The sequence below is a fragment of the Dryas octopetala genome, chromosome 5 (assembly GCF_963921425.1).
Source record: "Dryas octopetala chromosome 5, drDryOcto1.1, whole genome shotgun sequence".
Lineage (NCBI taxonomy): Eukaryota > Viridiplantae > Streptophyta > Magnoliopsida > Rosales > Rosaceae > Dryas > Dryas octopetala.
In genome coordinates, this window is record NC_141370.1 from 10,673,696 (window position 1) to 10,695,379 (window position 21,684).

General features: G+C 35.2%; 2 protein-coding genes across 2 annotated transcripts; one reads left to right on the forward strand and one right to left on the reverse strand.

Annotated features, from left to right (window-relative positions):
- Positions 1-310: 310 nt before the first annotated feature.
- On the reverse strand, positions 311-11,786 carry LOC147284213 (nodulation receptor kinase-like). Its single transcript, XM_086245522.1, has 15 exons — positions 11,387-11,786; positions 10,332-10,857; positions 8,239-8,717; positions 7,991-8,141; positions 7,686-7,784; positions 7,515-7,583; positions 6,775-6,846; positions 6,587-6,661; positions 6,316-6,488; positions 5,168-5,394; positions 4,189-4,315; positions 4,045-4,113; positions 2,689-2,878; positions 1,371-1,503; positions 311-1,147 (listed from the first exon to the last, which is right to left on the reverse strand). The coding sequence occupies exons 1-15, from the start codon at positions 11,478-11,480 to the stop codon at positions 818-820; spliced, it is 2,814 nt and encodes a 937-aa protein (XP_086101648.1). The 5' UTR covers positions 11,481-11,786; the 3' UTR covers positions 311-817.
- Positions 11,787-18,195: 6,409 nt separating this feature from the next.
- Positions 18,196-21,486, forward strand: LOC147284214 (endoribonuclease E-like protein). The gene is made up of 6 exons (XM_086244287.1): positions 18,196-18,502; positions 18,773-19,050; positions 19,403-19,568; positions 19,850-20,094; positions 20,607-20,794; positions 20,910-21,486. The coding sequence occupies exons 1-6, from the start codon at positions 18,262-18,264 to the stop codon at positions 21,121-21,123; spliced, it is 1,332 nt and encodes a 443-aa protein (XP_086100413.1). The 5' UTR covers positions 18,196-18,261; the 3' UTR covers positions 21,124-21,486.
- The last annotated feature ends 198 nt before the right edge of the window (positions 21,487-21,684 follow it).

The window sequence follows — 21,684 nt, forward strand, 5'->3', positions numbered from 1 at the left end:
TGTTCAAGGTCTTATGTTTCTCTTTGAAATCTATGCATGGGACATATATTATGAGTGGAAGACCATGATCACTCAAACTAAATGTCATGGCAATTCTTTTTTTTTTTTTTTTTGGCCAAGGTCATGGCAATTCTTTAATCAATTGAAAAGGAATGCAAGTCTGATTAACGTGGCCTTACCCAATTACTATCAGATAAGCAATGTAAAACCTTTTTTTGCAGTCTTGCCTATTATTGAGGTATTTTCCTCTAGTTGGTCATACTCTGCTATGTATAACCAACATTCTTCCTCATTACTCGGTCATTCAAGGTCTTCCAACATTCTTCCTCATTCCTCATGACCAACCTCCACAAGTTAGAACTACCATAATATTTAATATTGGTGAAGCATAAGTTGTTGCAATTGTGAATTGTCAGTGAAACAACCAATGTCTATTATTCTGGCACCTTAAGGTGCTCTTTCCCTGGTCCAATTTCAATAAGGTATTTGGCATGCATTGTAATGTATGTATGGTTTAACTTGGAGACCACTTGTTGAGTGACTTAGCAACCGCACTGATTTTGGTAGATTGTTCTCATCAGTTTATTCAAAACGGGCAAACCATGCTAAAAAAAGCCCTACTATTCTTCAGAAGTATAATAGCATCAGGTAGATTCCATGAATGTTTAAGGCAAGAATAATATATTACACAAGATGGTGCATAATTTCAAAAAGAGAACTGGGAAGTTATCCTCATTTTTCTCCTTTATCACTTATGCGAAGCAACTAAAATAATCATTCACAAATTGATGAAAATCTCATAAAACCAAACCATTCACTATCTTGGCTCTGGAGGGGCCATTTGTGTCAAATTAGGCGAAGGTTCTGAAGGAGAAGGTGGCGGAATCCTTCTCTCCATGACTATGGAAAAGCGATTGGATCCAGTGCTCTCTATGGATCCCATGTATTCTGATGCATTGTTCTCTATAATCAAAGCATCCTCTAGCTCCCGGACAATATCAACCATGCTTGGTCGGTAAGCGGAGAAGGGCTCAATGCAACACAATGCCACCTCCACTACCCTCCACATAGCCTCTGCATGGTATGCTCCTTTTATGTTTGGGTCAACAATTTCGTCAATCTTTGATTCCCTTATATAGGGTTTCGCCTGCATGCAATGATGTCCACTTGTTAGTTTGCACTTATTGGTTAATTACGTTGTTTACAACGATATTTGAATCTCCAAGGGTGAAAAATAGGAAAGTTTATACCAGCCAGTCTGAAAATGTAGTGTAAAGCAAAAAGGTCATTGATCTTTACATAAAACATCTAACTTAAGAACACTATATGCATCATCATTCTCTGGAGTCATAGAAAATGATAAAACATACCCATTCAACTAAGCTCCACTCGGGACGTGGCCTGTGTATGTTCAGAGGTTCCCGACCGCTTACAATTTCAAGTAGAACCACGCCAAAGCTAAAGACATCACTTTTGGCTGATAAGTGATGGGTCGAGTAGTACCTGAATAATAGAAGATTAACATGAATCAGGCTTCGCTAAATGTTTTCTCTGCAATGCGAGCTACTCCAGAAGTCGCCCTTAGGACTTATTTAGAATCGGGGAGATTGAACGCTTTTTACATTATTCAAAACAGGCAGGAAAGATTGAAGACAAAGCATTTTAGCGGTCAATGGGTCACTACAGTTTATTTACTTTCTGCGCTACATGAAAAATTCCATATGCAAAAAGTAGGAGATATTTTACAGTTTATTTGCTTTCTGAGCCACATGAAAACTTCAAGATGCAATAAGTAGGAGATATATTTATGATTTGCTTAGGTTCCAGAAACTGTCCATATGCGTGGTGCCTTCTACATTCATCTAAGTGTACCATACAATGATGGATATAAAAAGATATATCATATTTATTTTATACACAGATGCAAGCTTAAATTTGTTTATTTTATTTATTAGAATTAACATTTAGAGATTAATTATTTATTTAACCTTTTTTTTTAATAATATTTTAGGATTTCAACTGAGTTTAATTATTAAGTTACTTTAATATCTTTTAAAGCATTATTATTTTGGATTGCTAATATAAAAGGACCTTTATTGTAATAGCGTTTGAGCTTGCATTTACCCTAATATACTTTTGTAATAACGTTTCAGGCATTGATTCCAATTTGTATCCAAGCATTCTTGTCTTATATCAATTTGGTATCAAAGTTCAACTTCGATCCATCAACTCTCTAAGTTATGCAATCAATGCGAATTGTTTAGGTTTTAATTTATAAGAATTAATTATTTTATAGCTCTGTTTAATTATTATGTTTTTTTTTTGGTCAAAATTTATTATGTTATTTTGATAATTATATATTTTATAATTTTGGATTGCCTATATGAACAGGCCTTACTATAATATGGTTCCAGACTTTGTTATATAGATTTGAGAATATCATAATTTTCTTTATTCTCCTTCTCCTTAGATTTCTGATTCTTTGTTTTCTCTTTTTTTCCTACTCAATCTCTCTTTTCTACTTTCTGTTTCTATTGTCTTTCATTTTCTCCTTTCCTACATTAATTGACATCAGAGTGTTCTTATAATCCTACATCTCTATACCAGTTACGATTGTACATTAAAATAAGAAGCTTAACAGCCCAAGAAAATTTCAAACCAAAACTTAAGCTGAAGAAACAATCTTACTCTGGATCCAAGTATCCCGCTGTCCCTCTTACTTCCAGAGAAGCACCACTGTCACCTTCTTGAGGAGCATATTTGGAAAAACCAAAATCTGCCACCTTGGCACACATGCTCTGATCCAGAAGTATATTACTTGACTTCACATCCCTATGTATAATGCACCGCCCAGCAAAATTGTGAAGATGCGTCAAACCTGAGCAGTGAAAGTACCATTCAAACATTCTGATATTCTGAATGTCATAGAAAAAAAATGGAGAGCAGCAAAACAACCGGCAGATGAGGCACATGAAGAAAATGTAAAAGCTGGAATGCTGCAAATTGAAAATGCTATTGGGTGGAATTTTACCAAAGCTAGACCAATCCCAAAGCACAGAATAGGTTGCTATGTTTCAGAAGGTCCTTCAATTATATGGTGGTCCCATGTGATCAAGGGTTCTTTATCACCGGTAATATATCTATTTAAATATTTTCTGGAAAATGTTTCTGACATCAACATGCCATCCATTGCTTTTTTAACAAGTAAAGAACATTGGCATGCCATGTACCAAGTTCACCAATATTTCATTCCCTGTTCCAATTTTTCAGAATCTAGGAATAAGCATTAGAAAGCAATTGCTGCAGAGCAGCCACTACTTATTGGTAATCGTCTCTCACCTTCAGTTGCTGTCATATGAGGAAGCAACATGTGAGCAGTTACATCTGCTAGCTTCACTGATAATCTCAACCAAGACCAACTACAAACCATCAGAATTTTGTATATCCTGAGGGATCCTTTGTAGATCCATAGCTCTTGTCTAATCCTTTTAAGTAAACAAAAGTAGGCTCCACTTTCCCATTTCTGAAACATAATTGGAACCTCAAAGAAATAACTGGACAAGTATATATGTCCAGAGGCTATACAATATGCCAAATTTGGCTCCGATGATACAATACCTTGTATAAGTTACCACAAAAATTTGGTCGGTTAAAGTATATTATTGGTAAAACTGAATTATTTCTGACAAAACCTTACTGCTTATAAGTTTAACAGCAAAGCTTTAGGGTTTATGGATTAGAAAAAATTTGTTGGGCAATGCTACCAGTTCTAGTAACTTATGAAACCATTATGTCTATAAATTTGGATTTACATTCTTCTATCTCAAATAGTAGGGCACCAATTAGTGTTCTATATTCACCCCTATAAATTATTTGAAGAGTTAGTGCAATCATATTACTAAGTTGATTAATTTCTGAAGATGTTAGAATGTCATGGTTTGGAGATGTTCAGAATATACTTGAGCTCTTGATGTGATATTTTGAGATTTAGGGAAATTCCAAGTTCGAATATGATAATAAAATCGAATACCCCACATCACTTGCCTCGAGCAGCACCAAGAGCAATTGACAGTCTGGTTGGCCAGTCCAGAATTTTTCTTTTTGCTGCTTCCCCTATTAATAAATTGGTTTTAGTAAACAATGAATATTAACAGGTATGAATCCAAAGAACCAGTGACTGAGCAGTACCATAGAGGCGATCTTGTAGAGAGCCGTTGGACATAAATGGATAAACAAGAATTTGTTGGTCATTTTCGCAACAATAACCAAGAAGAGGCACAAGGTTCTCATGGCGAATAGCTGAAAGAAGATTTAGCTGTAAAGTAAATTAAAAGAATTGTCATTTGGCTTTTTAAGGTAAGCTAAAATCATAACTTGATAGTTAATTATGGCAACAAAAAGAATAGAGAAACAAATACATTTTATTAATTTCTTGATCTGAGAGAACTAAACACAAGCTAAAGAAGGGACTTTAATGCTGATATGGAATAATTTTTTATATAACATAGTGATCCATTTTCATAGTTATCAAAGAGTGGCGCTATTACCGCCACAACATGTTTATCCCACCCTCATTTTTTTAAGTTATTACAATTTCATCCTCTTATACAATTATCTAAACCTTGAGATTTGACAAAAAAAAAAAAAAAAAAAAAAAAAAAAAAAAAAAAAAAAAAAAAGGAAACTAGGCCTCTATGGCACGGCACCCCACTCAAGGGGCGTTGTCCATGGCAATGCCTCAACCATGGGGGCATTGCCTCTAGGGCCGCAACACCCTAACTGGGCCCTTCACATGGGGGCAACGCCATGGGCGGTGGCCATTCCTGGGGGGGGGGGGGGAGAGGAAAAGTAGGGTAGGGCTTAGGGGTATTTTGGGAATATTCGTGGGTGGGATAAGTAATACGCTTTTATAAAATAAAAACGATTGTGGGGAGTGGGAAACCAGGTGGAAGGGGTGAGCACTTTGGGATGGTAATAGTGTCACTCTCATCAAAATGTCTTATAAGAGAATGAAGAGATAGAATGATGCTGGAAGTTCCATGAGTCATGTTCAAAATGGCTGAATCACAAATTCACAATAGATGGTAACTGTAGGACTGATGTATAAATTAAGGAAAGTTATAATTATTAATCAGAAGTACCCAAAAATGAAAATAGAATATCCTACCTCATTCTCAAATTCCCGAGTCCCTTGGGTTGATGTTGCTGAGCGAACCTTCACTGCCACTTCCTGACCATCAGTTAAGGTGCCACGGTAAACAGATCCAAAACCTCCTTCACCTATCAATGTTTTGTACCTTTGGGTAGCAGCCTCTATGTACTCAAGAGTAAATGTCTCTATGGATATCGACTTTAAACCCAGATCATCTAAGCTGGGTAATGAGAAAATTAAATCTGCAGTTTGAGGATATCTTTATTCAGAGGCTGCACATATAGATAAGCAAAACATAATCTGCAAAAACTGCCTCAACTAGCTTGACAACATAAACCATGTGTAATGATTTTCTTTTAGTCATCTCTGCAGATATTAGATGAAAACACAAAATATAATTCATGGTCAGGCTTTTTATTTTAAACTAAGCTTCGCATTTTTCAAATACGATGTTAGCATGATGGTACTACATCATTTACACAAAAAATTGCATCCAAGTGTGAGATATCTAGTATTTGCACTACAAATTATACCAGAAAAGTCATAACTACACTTGATGTCTCTGCGTGGTGCTAAATTAACTTACCAAATCATGTCCCAAAACAAGCAAGCAAAAGTTTTTAAGATTCTGACATGCTTACATAGGCCCAATGGCGATAAAATGAAATTATCCATACTATGTATCAAATAGGTATTAAACATTTGCTAGATAAAAATACCCTTATTTATTAAAAATAAAGTGTAATTTAGTATGATTTTACTGATAACAATTGTAAAAGAAAATTAATATAGAATGATTCATCTCAAGATCTGAAGGAAATTTCTCATTTGTAATGCAATTTTAATATCTAAGACCATGTATAATTAATAGTGTATACATTAATTTGATGCATTTCCTTTATTTTTATACAGTAGTTATTTAGTACCCTATAATTTGAGTGCAATGTGTGTTTAGTTCAATCTTGAAAATTACAGGAAAGGATAGAAGACAAGATTTGTGATTTCTTTTTATTGTGGTGGGGGCCATTTTTCCAGATTGGAAACCAATAATTGGGATTTCTTTTTTATTTCAGAAGTCAAAAACCAACAGAACTTGATTATTCCTACAATCCTAGAAGTACAAGTGGAATATCAAGAAGAAATAAAGCAATTAGTCCCCTCACTCTTTGCCATAGGATGATGTCCTTTCTTATCAAATTTTCCTCGAGGCACAAATTTTTGTCTCCAAATGCAAAAGCTTATCCCGACTACAATGGTTAGTAGTAAAGATCCAGATGCAGCAGCCCCAATGATGATTTTTTGTTTTGAAGATTCTTGACCAGTGCAAATTCTGTTGCTGCAATATAGACATACAAATTTCAGATTCTTTTTATACTTTTAGTTATTCTTCAAACCACAAAGTTTGGTTGAATGCATAGACAAGAAAATTCATACTCTGTCATAGGTTTTGAGCCATTGAAGCTGCAGGGAAGCTTAGATTTCGACATCTGTGGATTGCAGCCAAAATATCTGCGGATCAAGCATGTGCACAATGAATTTATGGCAGCATGATTAATCCAATGTAGTTCTCAGAGGTACTTACTATTTCATATGTGACAAAATATATAGAATTAAGAGCTTACAGTGTTACCAAATGTGGCAGTGAGATAAGAGATACTGGAAGTGACCCCGAAAGATCATTGTAGCTCAGATCCCTGACAATATCATCGAAATCGATCAATCAGAAAAACAAAACTCTCAAAAGAGTCTGGCATACAACACTGTCACTGGATTCCCAGGACACTTAGAATTGAAGAGAAGTACATACAAAAATTGTGAAACATTAAACAAACAAAAATTGAGCGGCTAGTTTTAGCAATGTTCTTTTTTTTTTTTTTTGGAATTATAGAATCAAAAGATCAAGTATCAAAGTACAATCATTATATCCGGTAAATCATATTGCATGTAAGACAATGACACACTTTATCCAGCACAGGTATGCCACACTTGATCCATGTAAGACAATGGCAATTGCCTGCAGTTCACAGCAACATGAATGAATTAAGCAAATCTACAAAGCTTAATGTCATTGGCTCATGCAATGTGATACTACAGATTCTTCAATCAAGCAAGCCAGATATGGAGGCTTTCCCGATAAATCATGCAATCACCTTAAAAGAGTCTACCTATTAAAGAAGTGCAGGCAATTTGCACTTTAGGACCCTCAAGAAGTGCAGGATATGTGCAGTTTTTCAAAATAATCTCTTTGATTAATAAACATTGCAAATGCTATTATTTCAGTTGGTGGAGTTGGCTAGCTATTTATCACATCACCAGCTGCAAATGCTATTATTTCAAAACTGAATTTGAAATAGAAACTTACACTGAGGTCAACATGGAGGAAGGAGGAAATTCTGGAATTTCGCCAGTAAAGCGATTATGGCTGAGGTTCCTGCATGACACAAACAAAATACGGCAATGCACTGAAATTAGAGTAACATTTACTCGAGAAAGTGCAACATTGAAAACCCATTAAACAGCGCTTTAACCATACAGGGCAGTGAGGTGGGTCAGCTTAGTGATACTTGAAGCAACTGGCCCTTGAAGAATGCTTTTTTGAACTGACCCTTTAAGATTTTCTGAAGAAAGATCCCTGAAAATTGTAATAATGAGCAAAGCTTAATATGAAGTACCTATAAAGGAACATTAATATCTAATGAATTATTAATTTCTCATAAAATATGATCAAATTTATTGTTCTGCTAGTTTGTAATAAAACAAAAAAATTCAATACAAACACCATTTGATTCCATGAAACCCATTTTGCAGAACCTTTAAAAGAGAGAAATAAATACTTACAGTTTAGTAATGACAGTGGAACCGTTAATGGATTCACAAGCTATACCATCCCAGCTAACTGGAAGACATGGGTCTCCGGACCAACTCTCCAAAGCTTCATTGTGTTGGTTATTATTCATCAAATCATTCTTCACCTCCAAAATCAATTCCACTGAAGAAACAATGTGTCATATAAGAAAAGAAATTGTGAGTGGTTCAAGAACGACCCACTAAATTACTATAAACACCCACTTGGAAACCAAACTTACCATCACTTTGGTTAGTCTCTTGAACCCATGGGTGCACCTCCAAGATCTCATAGGCATTGCAAATGGGTCCATATGCAGACCCAGAGGCCTTAACCAATGTCAAATTCAGAGACCCATTTGCTGTGACATTCAAAGCAAGCTGCTTGTAGTTGGACCCATTACCCAACACATCAAATCTGGGCAGTTTCAACTGATTGTTGAGGTAAATATCAAATACCCTTTGCCCAGATTGAACAGTCTGATTGACTTCATAGAAGTAGAGGAACACAAGGTACTGAGAGTCTGTTGTGGAAAGGCCATCGTGAAGAAGAATGACCAATCGGTATGGAGCCTGTAGAGCTGTTTGTACGACTCGTAAAGGTGCTGTGGTCGCACTAGCGTTACCGAAAATGGAGGGATTGACTTGTGATATGAATTTGGTTCCAGGTTCAACGGTTGAATTTGGTGTCCAGACTCTGTCACTTGGGTCATCTGGGAACCTGAAATTATTAGCGAAGTACCAAAGGCATGTGAGTTGAACATTTGGTCACATATCTCTTGAACCTATGATTCTATGAATGTGGAGCGAGCCCAATTGAGTCACATGTGCATGGGCCTCTTCTAAGTTACATATGCATGGGCCTCTTTATTATAGGGTTTATTCATAAAATAATGGCCAATGCTATTCAGACCACCCTAAATTGCTAAGTTGACCACCCTATTTTAAATTTCCAACTTTACCCTTAAAACAAAAAAATTTCAATTTTGTTCGTTGGGTCATTCGACAGTTATCTACCGAAATATTTATGGTTATTCAACAGTTATCTGCTGAACATTGGTGGATTATTCGGTGGATAACTATCGAATGGAAATGAAAAAGGCATTCGACAGTTATCTGCCGAAATATTTGCATTTATTCGACACTTATCTGCCGAACATTGGTGGATATTTCAGTAGATGACCACCGAATGGATCTGGGTGATTTTATCATGTTTTTGCAATAAAGGGTAAAATAGGAAAAAAGTTGAAAAAAATTTATTAGGGTGGTCAACTCAGCACAAAAGGGTGGTTTGCATAGCCTCCCTCTAAAATAATATGTTTACGTAGACCTATTAGAAACTAATTTGTTTTAGACTGGAAAGAACCAAGATTTGAAGATAAATTTTGTTGTAAAGTATGAACCTGATGTGCATACATAATCATTAAAATGTGAGTCATTGGATGTCTTTTATTAAAATTTAGAAAACTACTTTATGTAGGGTTTTGTAAAGGTTCATCTCTCGGACTCATATTGACTTAATAAATATGAGAAATATGAACATATATAAATATGAGAAAAATAAGTCATTGGATTGCAAAAATTTAATAAGTGTTTTGCAATCTAATGACATGATGCTTAGTATGCTCAACTTTCTTATAAGAGAATTTCTCTATAAGTGTTCACCGAATTTTAAATTTTATGATTTAGTTATAAAATATAAACAAATATTTTTTATTTAAGTGGTTAGATGCACCACACTAACCACCATGTCAACATAATAATGTAGTATGGCAAACCACTGAAGTTTTTGGCCTTTTATCATATGGTTCTAAAATTAATTGAATGTTGAGGAAGTGGGAGAAAATGGGTGACACATTTGAATTTGACAGAATAATATTTCTTAAACAATTTATTAAGTACATTTACAATTTTGTGTAAGATTTCTATATGGCATTGTTCTCTTTGTTACAAATTTACAATTACTCATTCCTTGATAGCATGTGCATGTCAAATCTCACGTGCCACCAGTACAGAAGTGGGAGCAAGACTACATTGAATAGTACTATTTGAAGTATATAATGTGGGTTTCTCTAACTAGGTTTGGCATAATGTGAAGTACACTCTCCTTTTTACTTTTTTTGGCCGCGAAGTACACTCTCCTTTAAGTATGTGTAAACTAGCAAATCAAGGTATGTTTTGGATTTAGATGACTGAATTTAGTGAACAAAGAAGAAACATCCTTTTGAGTGAAACTCTATGGCACATGATTGCTTGCACCACAATCCATCTAAGACTTTTCTGTTTCATATTTTCTTTATTCCTTGGCTTTAAAGAAATGAAGTAGAAAACATACCTGATGTCCTCATCTGTGCTTTCAAACCTAACTCTTCCAACCAGTTTCAGAACACTTGAAGGCAAGTCCTTTAGATAGTATCCCAACTCATGCAGAGGCCTCAACTCAAGCTCTGAAATGTAAGGATCTCCCTTGCCATTCACTAAGCAGAAGTATATGTAGTTCTTAGTAGCTCTAAAAATTCCTTCAACCACAGAATCCTCAGATGAATCCACCTCACCAATTGGGGTAACACCAACTGAAACTGAAAAATTTGAGCCCTTAGAGCCCCAAATGTCTCCAAATAGAAAGGTACCCCTTATCAGATAGTCTTCACCCTTTATTGTTGGCAAGCTATAACATCTTTTCTGACCTGAATCTTCGTAAAACACTCTAGTTTTATTGTAACCAATATAGTTTTCCACTGCCTTAGTTATGTTGAGACAACCTGTAGTATTTGGAAATTGAGTAAAGTCTGATATCCAACTAATATTGTTGCTATCTGTATAATTAGTTTCTGCGCAGCAGGCAATGCTCACAAAGCTGCCTGCATAACATAGCAAAAATCACATTAGATCTTGTTAAGGCCATTGTGGTTAACCTTACGAGATCATGTTATGAACAATCAAAATATGCAGCTAAATTTCAAACGTGAACTCATGTCTTTGCATAATGTTTAGATGATTGATTGACCTCCAATATCTGATATGAAAAATCAATCTGAGTTTGACATCAACCACTTTCAGTGACTTTGATAGATTGTCAGATCAAGAACAGTTGAGTTCAAGCCACAATTTGTTAAATTTTTGTTGCAAGGTAGGTTACAAGAGATGACTTATTCTCTTTCCCCCTTAGTTCTTGACCATTTCTTAAGGGGTTGAAACTGAATCTCAAAGGGGTTTTTAATTTGGACCAAACATAATTAATATAGTACTTAAACTGATCTAGAATCATATACAAAGTCTGAAAACCTTAAATTGTTCAGAAATTAAGTTAATTTTTATCTTTTTTTTTTTTTTTTTTTTTTCAATTTTGTCTTTATGATGACAATAAATTAATTTGGTCTGCACACTTACCTTCATCTGCAGAAGTGGATTGCACAAGAATCAAGAGGCAGAGGATGAAAAACTCAATTAGTCTTAGAACCCAATTATCCAGCTCCTTCATCATCCTTTTATCACAAACCAAAGTCGCCCCATTTGGTTATCAAACTCATAATCAAACCAACATGTGTCCTTCTCAAATTCCACCACCTGCCAAACAAACGCTCTTCAGAATTTCATCAACTCAACCACTTTATGGCTTGTAATTCCTCACTTAAACTAAAACCCAAACACACAAACATGAAACAGAGTTCTACGGCTAAGTCCTAAACAGAGTGATCATCTCAGAGCTGCAGAGACAAAAGAGCATCAAAGGGTCAGAAGAATAAAAGAGAGGAGATCTGGAAAAATGGTTTGACTTCTAATGTGGAGGAACAGTGCAAAGAGCGTGGAACAAGGAAGAAGATGAGAGTTTTCCAAATTATTAGAATAATAATCAGAGCTAATCACAATTAATTTTTAAAAAATATTATTGTTAATTTCTTATGGTGGTGGTCCTGGTGGATGATGTTTATAATTCTAACAATTAACAAAAATGGTTTTTTAATGAGAGGGCGGAGCAACCCTTCGTCTCTCTCCTTGTCCGTTACCATGGACGCAACATCACAGCAATTGGGGTTTGGCTTCTCGAGTTAAAAACCAAATGCATTTAATAATGCCAATTGTATTATGTCACGTCAACATGAAGAACAGAACCCCGGCAAACGTTTGAAGTTTTTTTCTTTTTCTTTTTTTGTTTTTCTGATAATACATCGCTTAAAAAGGTTAGTTACCTTAGCATAAAAACAGACTAATTCGTGCTAACTGAATCAGAAGTGGTTCAAGATAAAGAGGGTCAAACACAGTACACATGTGATATGTAATTTTTTTAACAAGCGTTATATGTTGATTCAAAGTGAAACCATGGCAAATGATGGGATAACTCAGTAGAATTGCCCTTTACACTTAAATTCGATTTCTTTTTTTCTTGAATTAAATAAATAAAACATAGAATCGAGTTGAAATGTGATGAAGACGCTAAGGGATGTTATTTGTCCTAACTTTTTCTCAGGTTACATGATATTTATATATTTATTATAAAAAATTAAATAAGAAAAAGATAAATCATGTCAAATGAATTAATGTTCCGTAAATTGAAAAACAAAAATTTCAAAAAATGGTTGAGCCATTAAGCCTTCCGGTATAAGAAATGGCTTAATTTGTGGACAAATCACCATTTTTACAACAGTAGGATGCTTAATTTGCATTTTATTTTAAGAGATATTAATTTCATCTTCACAAAAAAAATAAAAAGATATTGATTTCATGCTTACTATAAGTCCAACAATGGCACTACACAGTTATTTCATTCTTCCCTTTGTTTATACCCTTTTCTTAAAGGCAAAGTACCAATGCTAATTTTGAGCATATTGTAAACTCACATGAAGTTAGATGTATAAAATCATAGGGTTTAATGCATATAGAACTAATATTTTAGCAAACTAAATTCTCAAAATAGACTATAAGAACCCCATAACTCACCAAAATCGCAATGACACGTGTCTAGGATTCTAAAAACTCAGTTGTGCATACGTACTCTTGAACTGGATTCCCCTAGGTAGAGCTTTGGGTACAATCCTAGATGTGAAACTGCAAAATGCAGCAAGTGCAAGCAATATAATTTATTGATCCCTTATATAGTTATATTTCTTTCAATATCTCAATTTAATATAATTGTAAAATTGTGGAAGCATTTGTAGATATGATAAAATCATAGTTAGAGGGTGTATTGTATATAGATTTATAAAGACTTTTGTAAACTTTTTTTTAAGTAATAGATTTTTGCAGAATTCATAGATTTTCACAGAATTCTACTGAGTCTATAGAAATCTTTAGAAATCTGCAAGGGATCAGATTTATAATGACTTTGAAATACACATAAAAGTCTTTCAAAGTCATTACAAATCTATCATTAAATGAATTCCATAAAACTTAATAACTTTTTAAATACACAAAGATTTTTACGAATTTTTTAAAAGTCTTTAAAAGTCTTAATTGAATACCACGTGACTTTTATTTACTATTGAACTGGATTCCCCTAGGTAGAGCTTTGGGTACAATCCTAGATGTGAAACTTCAAAATGCATCGAGTGCAAGCAATATAGTTTATTGATCCCTTATGTAGTTATATTAGTTTCTTCCAATACCTCAATTTAATATAATTGTAAAATTGTGGAAGCATTTGTAGATATGATAAAATCGTAGTAGATATTATATTTTACTCTTATTTTCATCCTAAAGTTGTGCTACTGGTCATTCCATTCTTACTTATATATTCCTCTTACATAATTTTAAATATGACCCACACACGAAGAATGAATGTCCAATATGAAAAACTGTATATATATATATACATAGTCTGCTTCAGGTGCGGACGTTCGCACCTAGCGCTAAGCGCTCAGTAGTGCCATTTTTTTTCTTATTTTCTTCTTCTCTTTAGAGCTCGGCACTGGTTTGTCGGCTTTATGTTAGGTTTTAACTCCGGAATTTTAACATGCAGCATCCACAAGCCCCATTCTACACCCTAAGAGGGTATGTGATGAACCCTCAGGGAAATACCTTAAAAAATCTGCGGCAGAAGCGGTGCCGAGCGCTTGTTGCAGTGCTCGGCTGTTATAAAAAATGGATTACTGAGCGCTCGGCAAAGCTATCGAGCGCTTGGCGGCACGTTCGCATGTTCACATGTTCACATGTTCGCACCTAAATAAAATTATATATATATATATAGGCCCCTTCCGTTGAGGTATACCTCATCTTAAACATAATGATGTATGACTTATGAGACTCACTTCACATTGTAATTCGATGATCGAAGCAGTCTATTATCTAAGTCTCTATACAAGAATCATTATTGCAAAAAATTAGACAAATGGCAAGTCCTTTAGATAGTACAACTATGATCTATTGATAAGCGCAATAAAAACTACTAATCTCAGCAACCTTTAATCAATAGTGCAACATGTAGGCATTTTGTAATGGCTGAAGAAACTCAAAGTGTCAATCAATAGAGAATTTTTTATATTTTTTGAGCATGCACACATATTTCAAATATGACTATGAATTACCAGAATGACATACAATATGGTATGAAATGCATTATATGTACGTAGCACGTACTTACACCTGATTTTCTTGTAAGAGTCAACAAATGATCTTATTATTCTTGACAACAACATTATCACTCCCACATGCCTATTCCTATAACCCGAGACCTATTCTAATTCCATTACGCATAAAGAGTGTTTTGGAATATGGATATGCCAATCGCATTTACATGATACTTACATTCTCCCCTTCGGCATTCCTTACCCTTCGGCATTCCTTAGACAAAACCTCAAATAAATGAAGTACATTGAATTAATCAACCTAGCTAGACTAGATTCGATGAAAAGTCATGGAGCAATTTATGCAAAAACATCAAACTCACAACATAGTGAGCAGTTAGCACAAGCAGAAGATATCACATTTTCAAATAGTATGATAAAGTTTGATATCTGTGCTCGGCAATGGGGGCTGAGCGCTCGACCCTGTTTATATAGCGCCATTCCTTTTTTAAAAACCATGTTTATCATGGGAACCTTTTTAACATTCCAATAATCGGGTTGGTTTAACATTTTTTTTTTTTTTTTTTTTTTATCAAGGCAAAAAGCCATATTTATTGAATTGAATTCAACCAAACAGAAACATCATCTTGGAGGAAAGGAGTAAGCCAAACAGGGCCAACCTCCCCTCAGACAACATAATGCTTACAACTCAAATTAAGAAAACCGAGCTATATGATGGGCCACAACGTTACATGTCCGTGGAGTATACCCAAAATAAATTGCCTGGAAAGCACCCACCAAATGTTGAACTTCCAAAACTAACTTACCATCGGCACTTATTTATCTTTGAGGGCTGTAAAATTGACTTATTTATTTATTTATGAAGAAAATTATACTTAACATGGGTAAATTTGTAAACAACTAATCCGTTAAATTAATTAAGAAAAAAATGCAAAAAAAACAAAAAATCTTAAAGATAGGAACCAGTAACATCATATTTTTTTTATATTTAAATTCTCATGTACTAAGCAATTACTAATTATCCATTTAATTTTGTAAGAATTATGTATTTAATTAGTTTTAATTAGAAAAGAAAGAAAAACCAATTGGCGCGCATGCAGGAGAATACAATAGGAGAATAGAGTTTTTGTTTTTTGTTTTTTTTTGGATTTAGTAAACTTTATTGAATGAAAAACTAAGCATACGGATTACAATCACTGTATAATTGGGAAATGAGTCAAGGGGGAGCCTCTCTCTCCCAAGTAGTTTCACCCTCAGTGCGAAGGGCAAAACGAGCAAGAGAGTGAGCAGTCCCATTAGCCACTCTCGAAATATAAGCACAATTTGAATCTAGTAACTCACACCAAAGCCGCTTAGCTTCCTCCAAAAGGTGCCCATCCAGACCAAGATCCTGCTTCATATGCCCAAGCCGAGATATCATTGCTTTAGCATCCAACTCCAATAAAATAGAAGATAAACCATTAGCTTGAATGAAACGAAGACCGTAAATTAACACCAAAATTTCTGCTTGTTGGGGGGACTAGCAATGTGACCAAGAGATTAGGCCAAAGCCACCACCCCAGTGACAATCGCGAACAATCGCACCTGCACCATCCCTCCCCAAAACAAGATCGAAGGCACCATTAATGTTGAGTTTGAACGAGCCATAAAGTGATAAGAGAATAGAGTTTAACAATAATGTCATATGTATTTTATTCTTCATATTATTTTATCCTTTAATCTAGATTTTTTTTATTATTTCGAGAATACCATTACAATTTGTGTTTTGGGACAAACCAATTTGGTACATGTCAAATAACAGTTGTGACCATATTACAGGATAAGAAGGGCATCTATCATACTATAATATGAGAAAAATTATGACCAAAGGTGATGCAGCGCAGGTTAGGCTAAATGATAAGGATCTTCGAAACACAACCTTTCTTAGGTATGTTGATTCTCTAGAACGAGAATAGCAAGAGAAAGGGCATCTATTAGACTGATACATCCCTATTCTATTATTGAAATAGGAAAATAGGAGAAAACTCTCTCATATTTTATTATGACAATGCTAAAGTGCCCTAATTTTGTAATCCTAATGACATGAGATTTCATTTCAATTAAAATATTTAATTTTGTCAAATATATGTCATAATCCAATTTCCACATAAAGACTGTTTTAACCTTACAAAACTTAAATATATTAAACTAAAAATAAAAGAGTGCATTGTTGCCACCCCTTATTCATATTTTCACACCCCCACAACATTTTTTGAAAAAAGTAGAACTACTCTTTCCACCCCCATTATTCTCAAACTGCCCTTTTTCTTTCAGCTTCTCTTCCCCTTTCTCAAAATCCTAATCCCACCTTTAAAAACATGTCTGTAAACCAAAAGTATAATTTGGCCTAAATACAGTTATCACATCACTTGTCGAATTTTGATAAATGTTGGCATGCTCACTTACACCACTAGACATATGCACTAATATTAATTAATTAAAGAGAGACTTCCATACATGTCTTTTAATTTTATATTCTACTGGCTAAAACCTTATGGCTTTTAGAATTCTAATTAAACTCTAATAATATTGTAACCATTAAAGGTTATATAATATTAGTCCATTAGTATCGATTTTTTTCGCGCATACCAGGCGCAAAGCGCTCGGTGACATGACAATTGTCGAGTGTTCGGTAGTGCATTTTCATTTTTGCTTCTTCCTCGAGCTCTCAATACTGGTTTGCCCAAAATTCTAGAGTTAAAACCTAATATGCAACCTCTAAAAACTTCATTCTACATTCTAGAATGGTACGTATGAGGTGAACTTGTACTTTTTACCCTAAAAAAAAAAAATAATGACATATTTTTTTGACGTAGTAGTGGTCAAAGGCCTTTATTTAGATTAAATAAACCTATAAATTTTCAGCCCAAATAAGAGATGTAATAAGGACTAAATTCAAATTTTCTATTAATTAAATTTTGAATTAACCAGATTAAACAAAAATAATTTTTGCATCTATCACGTCCTCGGAAAGAATGCCGAGTGCTCAACAACTTTCTTTATATAATAAATTACTCATAAACCCGGTTTTTGAAAATTTTTTAACTATAAACCCAATCAATTAAAAATTAAGTGGAAACTCAATCTTTTCCTGTATGCGCATGCGGACATTAAAAAATACACTACCGAGCGCTCGGTGGTGCATGCAAATGCATCATTTTGCTTACTAATGCATCTTTTTTCCTTGCATCTTGCATCTGCAAGTTGCCGAACGTTCGACAATGTCCATCGATCACTCGGCAGATGCTTCACCAAGCGTTTGGTGGACAATTTGGATTTCTACTTAAGTTTTCAACCGGTTGTAATTTGACTTAACTTTTTTTCACATTTTGACCTTCTAATTAAATGACCCTTTTTTATACTGCTGACTGCACACGTACAAAATCAAATGTCCTTTTACTTAATTTTCTTGTGCTTTTTGTCCTTGTGAGTAATTTCTTATTTGATTTTCTTTTCCTTAATTCTTTTAATATGTTTTTATGTCAAGTTTTCATTTATAATTTAAAGATCCTAACAATTCGCTTTAGTGTGTCATGTGTGTGACTAAAACGACGCCGAATCGGGTTCTGTATCTTACTGAAACAGTTTCATCGTATAAAGCACTCACTAATTATCACTTATCAGCACCTCTTGCTGCTGCTGCTCATCCTCATCTTCTCTGCTCCAAAGCGCATCCACACACAAAAGCAGCAGCGAGCCAACACCATGAACAATTTATTGGGATTAGAGCTCTCAACCTCCACAGCCAAACCCTCCATCTTCTTCAACACCATAACTTTCTTCCCATTCAATGAAAACCTGTCCCCAACAACCCTTTTAATCCCTCCCATATCCTCTGCCTCTCTTTTCCCTCCTTCCAAACAAAGCCTTCAGTCCATGCTCAAAAGAAAGACAAGGGTAGCTCACTGCTGCAAAGCCCATGTTGCCCAGTCAAGCCCCACTACTAGTGAGTACTTTATTACCTTCATTTTCAGTACTGCCTGTCTTTCTTTTCTTAGCTTAATGTGTTTGTTTGTTGAGGAAAATGATGAAATTATCGAGAGAATAAGAATCTCTTTTTACATTGGCCAGCAAATTGGGTTTGTTAATCTTTTTGAAAACCCAAAACAGAATAAAGCACAAGACTCAATATTTTAGCAATTGAACAACGGTAAGAGTGACTTCTCTGTTTTTTGTGGGGTCTGTCAAAAATTGAAAAGAAGAAATTGCTGTTCAGGTCCCAAAGCAAGTAACATAGCCACTGCCCAAGTGGAGGACCAAGTAGAGGTTGAAGTTGCTGAGGGTTACACCATGACTCAATTTTGTGATAAGATAATTGATATTTTCATGAATGAGAAGCCCAGGGCAAAGGAATGGAGGAAGTTTTTGGTATTTAGGGAGGATTGGAAGAAATATAGGGAAAGATTTTATAATCGGTGTAGGTCGCGGGCAGATATGGAGGGTGATTCAACTATGAAAGAAAAATTTATTTCTTTGGGAAGAAAGGTGAAGAAGGTATGAAAATGTCTCTATCTTATTCTTTTGGTTCTATGTTTGTATTGATTATTTGTTTTGTTTCTGAAATGTCAAAGGAATTAAAAGAAGAACAAATATTTTGAAGATATGTTTTTTGTTATTTAGGAGACCCCAAGTGAGAGTAAACAAAAGTGTTGGAATTGAATCAATTGATTGAGTGGTGGCTTTAGTTTTCCAGGTCCCAAGTAATTGAATGAGATTAAACACCTCATTCTCGTTTCTTCTTCTGTTTATTTAACATCTAAAAGAAAGAGTAAAGATTCAATTAATAGATGCTTGTTTGAGTTTCGAGCTCTTTTGGGTTCTGTTTGATCAGGAGTGAGCATTGCAGATTGATGATGAAATGGAAAGACACAGCGAACTTCTCAAGGAGATACAAGACAATCCAACTGACGTTAATGCAATAGTTGCACGGAGGCGTAAAGACTTCACAGAGGAATTCTTTCGCCACCTTAACCTACTTTCAGAAATTTATGATGGTTTGGAGGATCGTGATGGTAATTGCAGAATCATCTTCAATGCCTGTATTTTTTCTTACATATACTTGTAAGACTGTCTCTTCTGGTTTTCAATATATTTTGCAAATACACTAGGAGGTTTCACAAATTTATTCCAAGTCTTACTTGCATGACTTGAAGTGCAATCTACCATCTTGAACTTTAATTATTTACAATGTTTGACACACTTCATATTTTCATCTGATTCCACTTTCCATCTAAAGATAAATTTTTGTAGCTTGTTCACTTATCTTATTGATTGTCTCAATTTTTTTGAGCAGCGATGGCCCGGCTAGGGGCTAGATGCTTGTCTGCTGTCAGTACGTATGATAACACACTGGAATATGTGGACACATTAGATACTGCTCAGGCCAAGTTTGATAATATCCTAAATTCTCCTTCAGTGGATGTAGCATGTGAGAAGATTGAAAGCCTTGCCAAGGCAAAGGAACTCGATTCTTCATTGGTATTATTGATAAACAGTGCTTGGGCTTCAGCAAAGGAGTCCACAACGATGAAGAATGAGGTATGGCCAGCAATCTTGTATTGCGGAGCTCATGTTGGGTTACGGGATATTATTCATACCAAACATTGTGTCAGAGCTCAAGCCGAGGATAAGTTAGCAATTATTCTTGGAGTCGTTAAAGATATGTCTTAAAAAAAATCCGAGCAGTGCATGTATTCAGTTTTTCCGAGGTACTAATGAGTGTAAATGGCTATAGGGGCTACAGTACAATTCTTTTGAATAGTTTCATCTTCAGAGTATTAATAGATTGACTTAAGAGGCTTCATTTTGCATAGCAGCCCTTGTAGAAAGGACTAATCGCGTCCAAGACATGTCTAGATGCTTGTGTTTCATCGGTCACAACTCCTACAAAATTTTTGTTTTTCTATTGTTGTTCTCTTGAAGAACATCAAGAATCTTTAACCCAAGCTACCCTTCATAAAATTCTTTAATGCAATGTTATGTATGCCTTCATGTCCTCAAATGCTTGCTCTTCCTTGTCTATTTCCTCAAGATTGGACTTCTTAGTGCAGGTCAAAGACATAATGTATCGTTTGTACAAAGCCACAAAAAGAAGTCTTCGGAGCATTGCACCGAAAGAAATAAAGCTACTCAAGCATTTGTTGAACATCACAGACCCTGAAGAGCGATTCTCAGCATTGGCAACAGCCTTCTCCCCTGGTGATGGACCTGAAGCCAAGGACCCCAAAGCTGTATACACGTAAGAGAGCCCCTTGCTTCTTCACACAATAATATTATCTTTTCGGAAATAGAAAAATCAGTTACATTCTTTGGATATATCATCTTTTGTTTTTTCCCTCTTTGTGGCTGAGCAGTACTCCCAAAGAGCTTCACAAGTGGATTAAGGTCATGCTTGATGCATACCATCTAAATGCGGAAGAAACTGACATTAGGGAGGCCAAGCAGATGAGTCAACCTGTGGTTATACAGAGGCTGTTCATCCTCAAGGAAACTATTGAAGAGGAATATTTGGAACGAAGCACAGATCCGAAGTCTCAAACAGAGGATACTAAATCAGAGGAGTTGTGAAGTACCACCCATTATCATTAATAGCATAATATCTGGCTGTCACGTTCATGTTGGAGAAGAATCCCAAGTTTTACAATGAAGCTGAGTTGTGAACCTTGCCGTCATGCATCTTTCAGCTTCTTAAATTGACTCTATTTTGGCACTTGGAAGGAAGTAGAAGAAATTCTAGTGACATTTTTGTATTTAGAGCAAATGTATTAATGGACTTCTTGGGCCGAGTTCTAATTAACTTGAGTATAGTGGGTTTTGTAGGGTAAGTCTTGCCAATTAGTTGTCGAAGACAGGGTCTAACGAACCCTTTTGCTAAGTTATTGGGTTCTTGCTTTCAGGGTGTGGCCCTCCCTAACCATACAAGAATTTTGAACCCTTTTTATTTTCTTATGCCTTCGAAATCACAATTCACTAGTGAGCCCTAAAAAGTGGCTTAAGTGCACTCCTAAGCATGAAACATAAGCAAATAAAAAATTTGAAAACTAGTCCTATTTTATATTCCTTAACAACGCCCTAACAGCACGAAGCATTCTAGGCCGGACCGGTACACATACAAGGTATGCACACAAA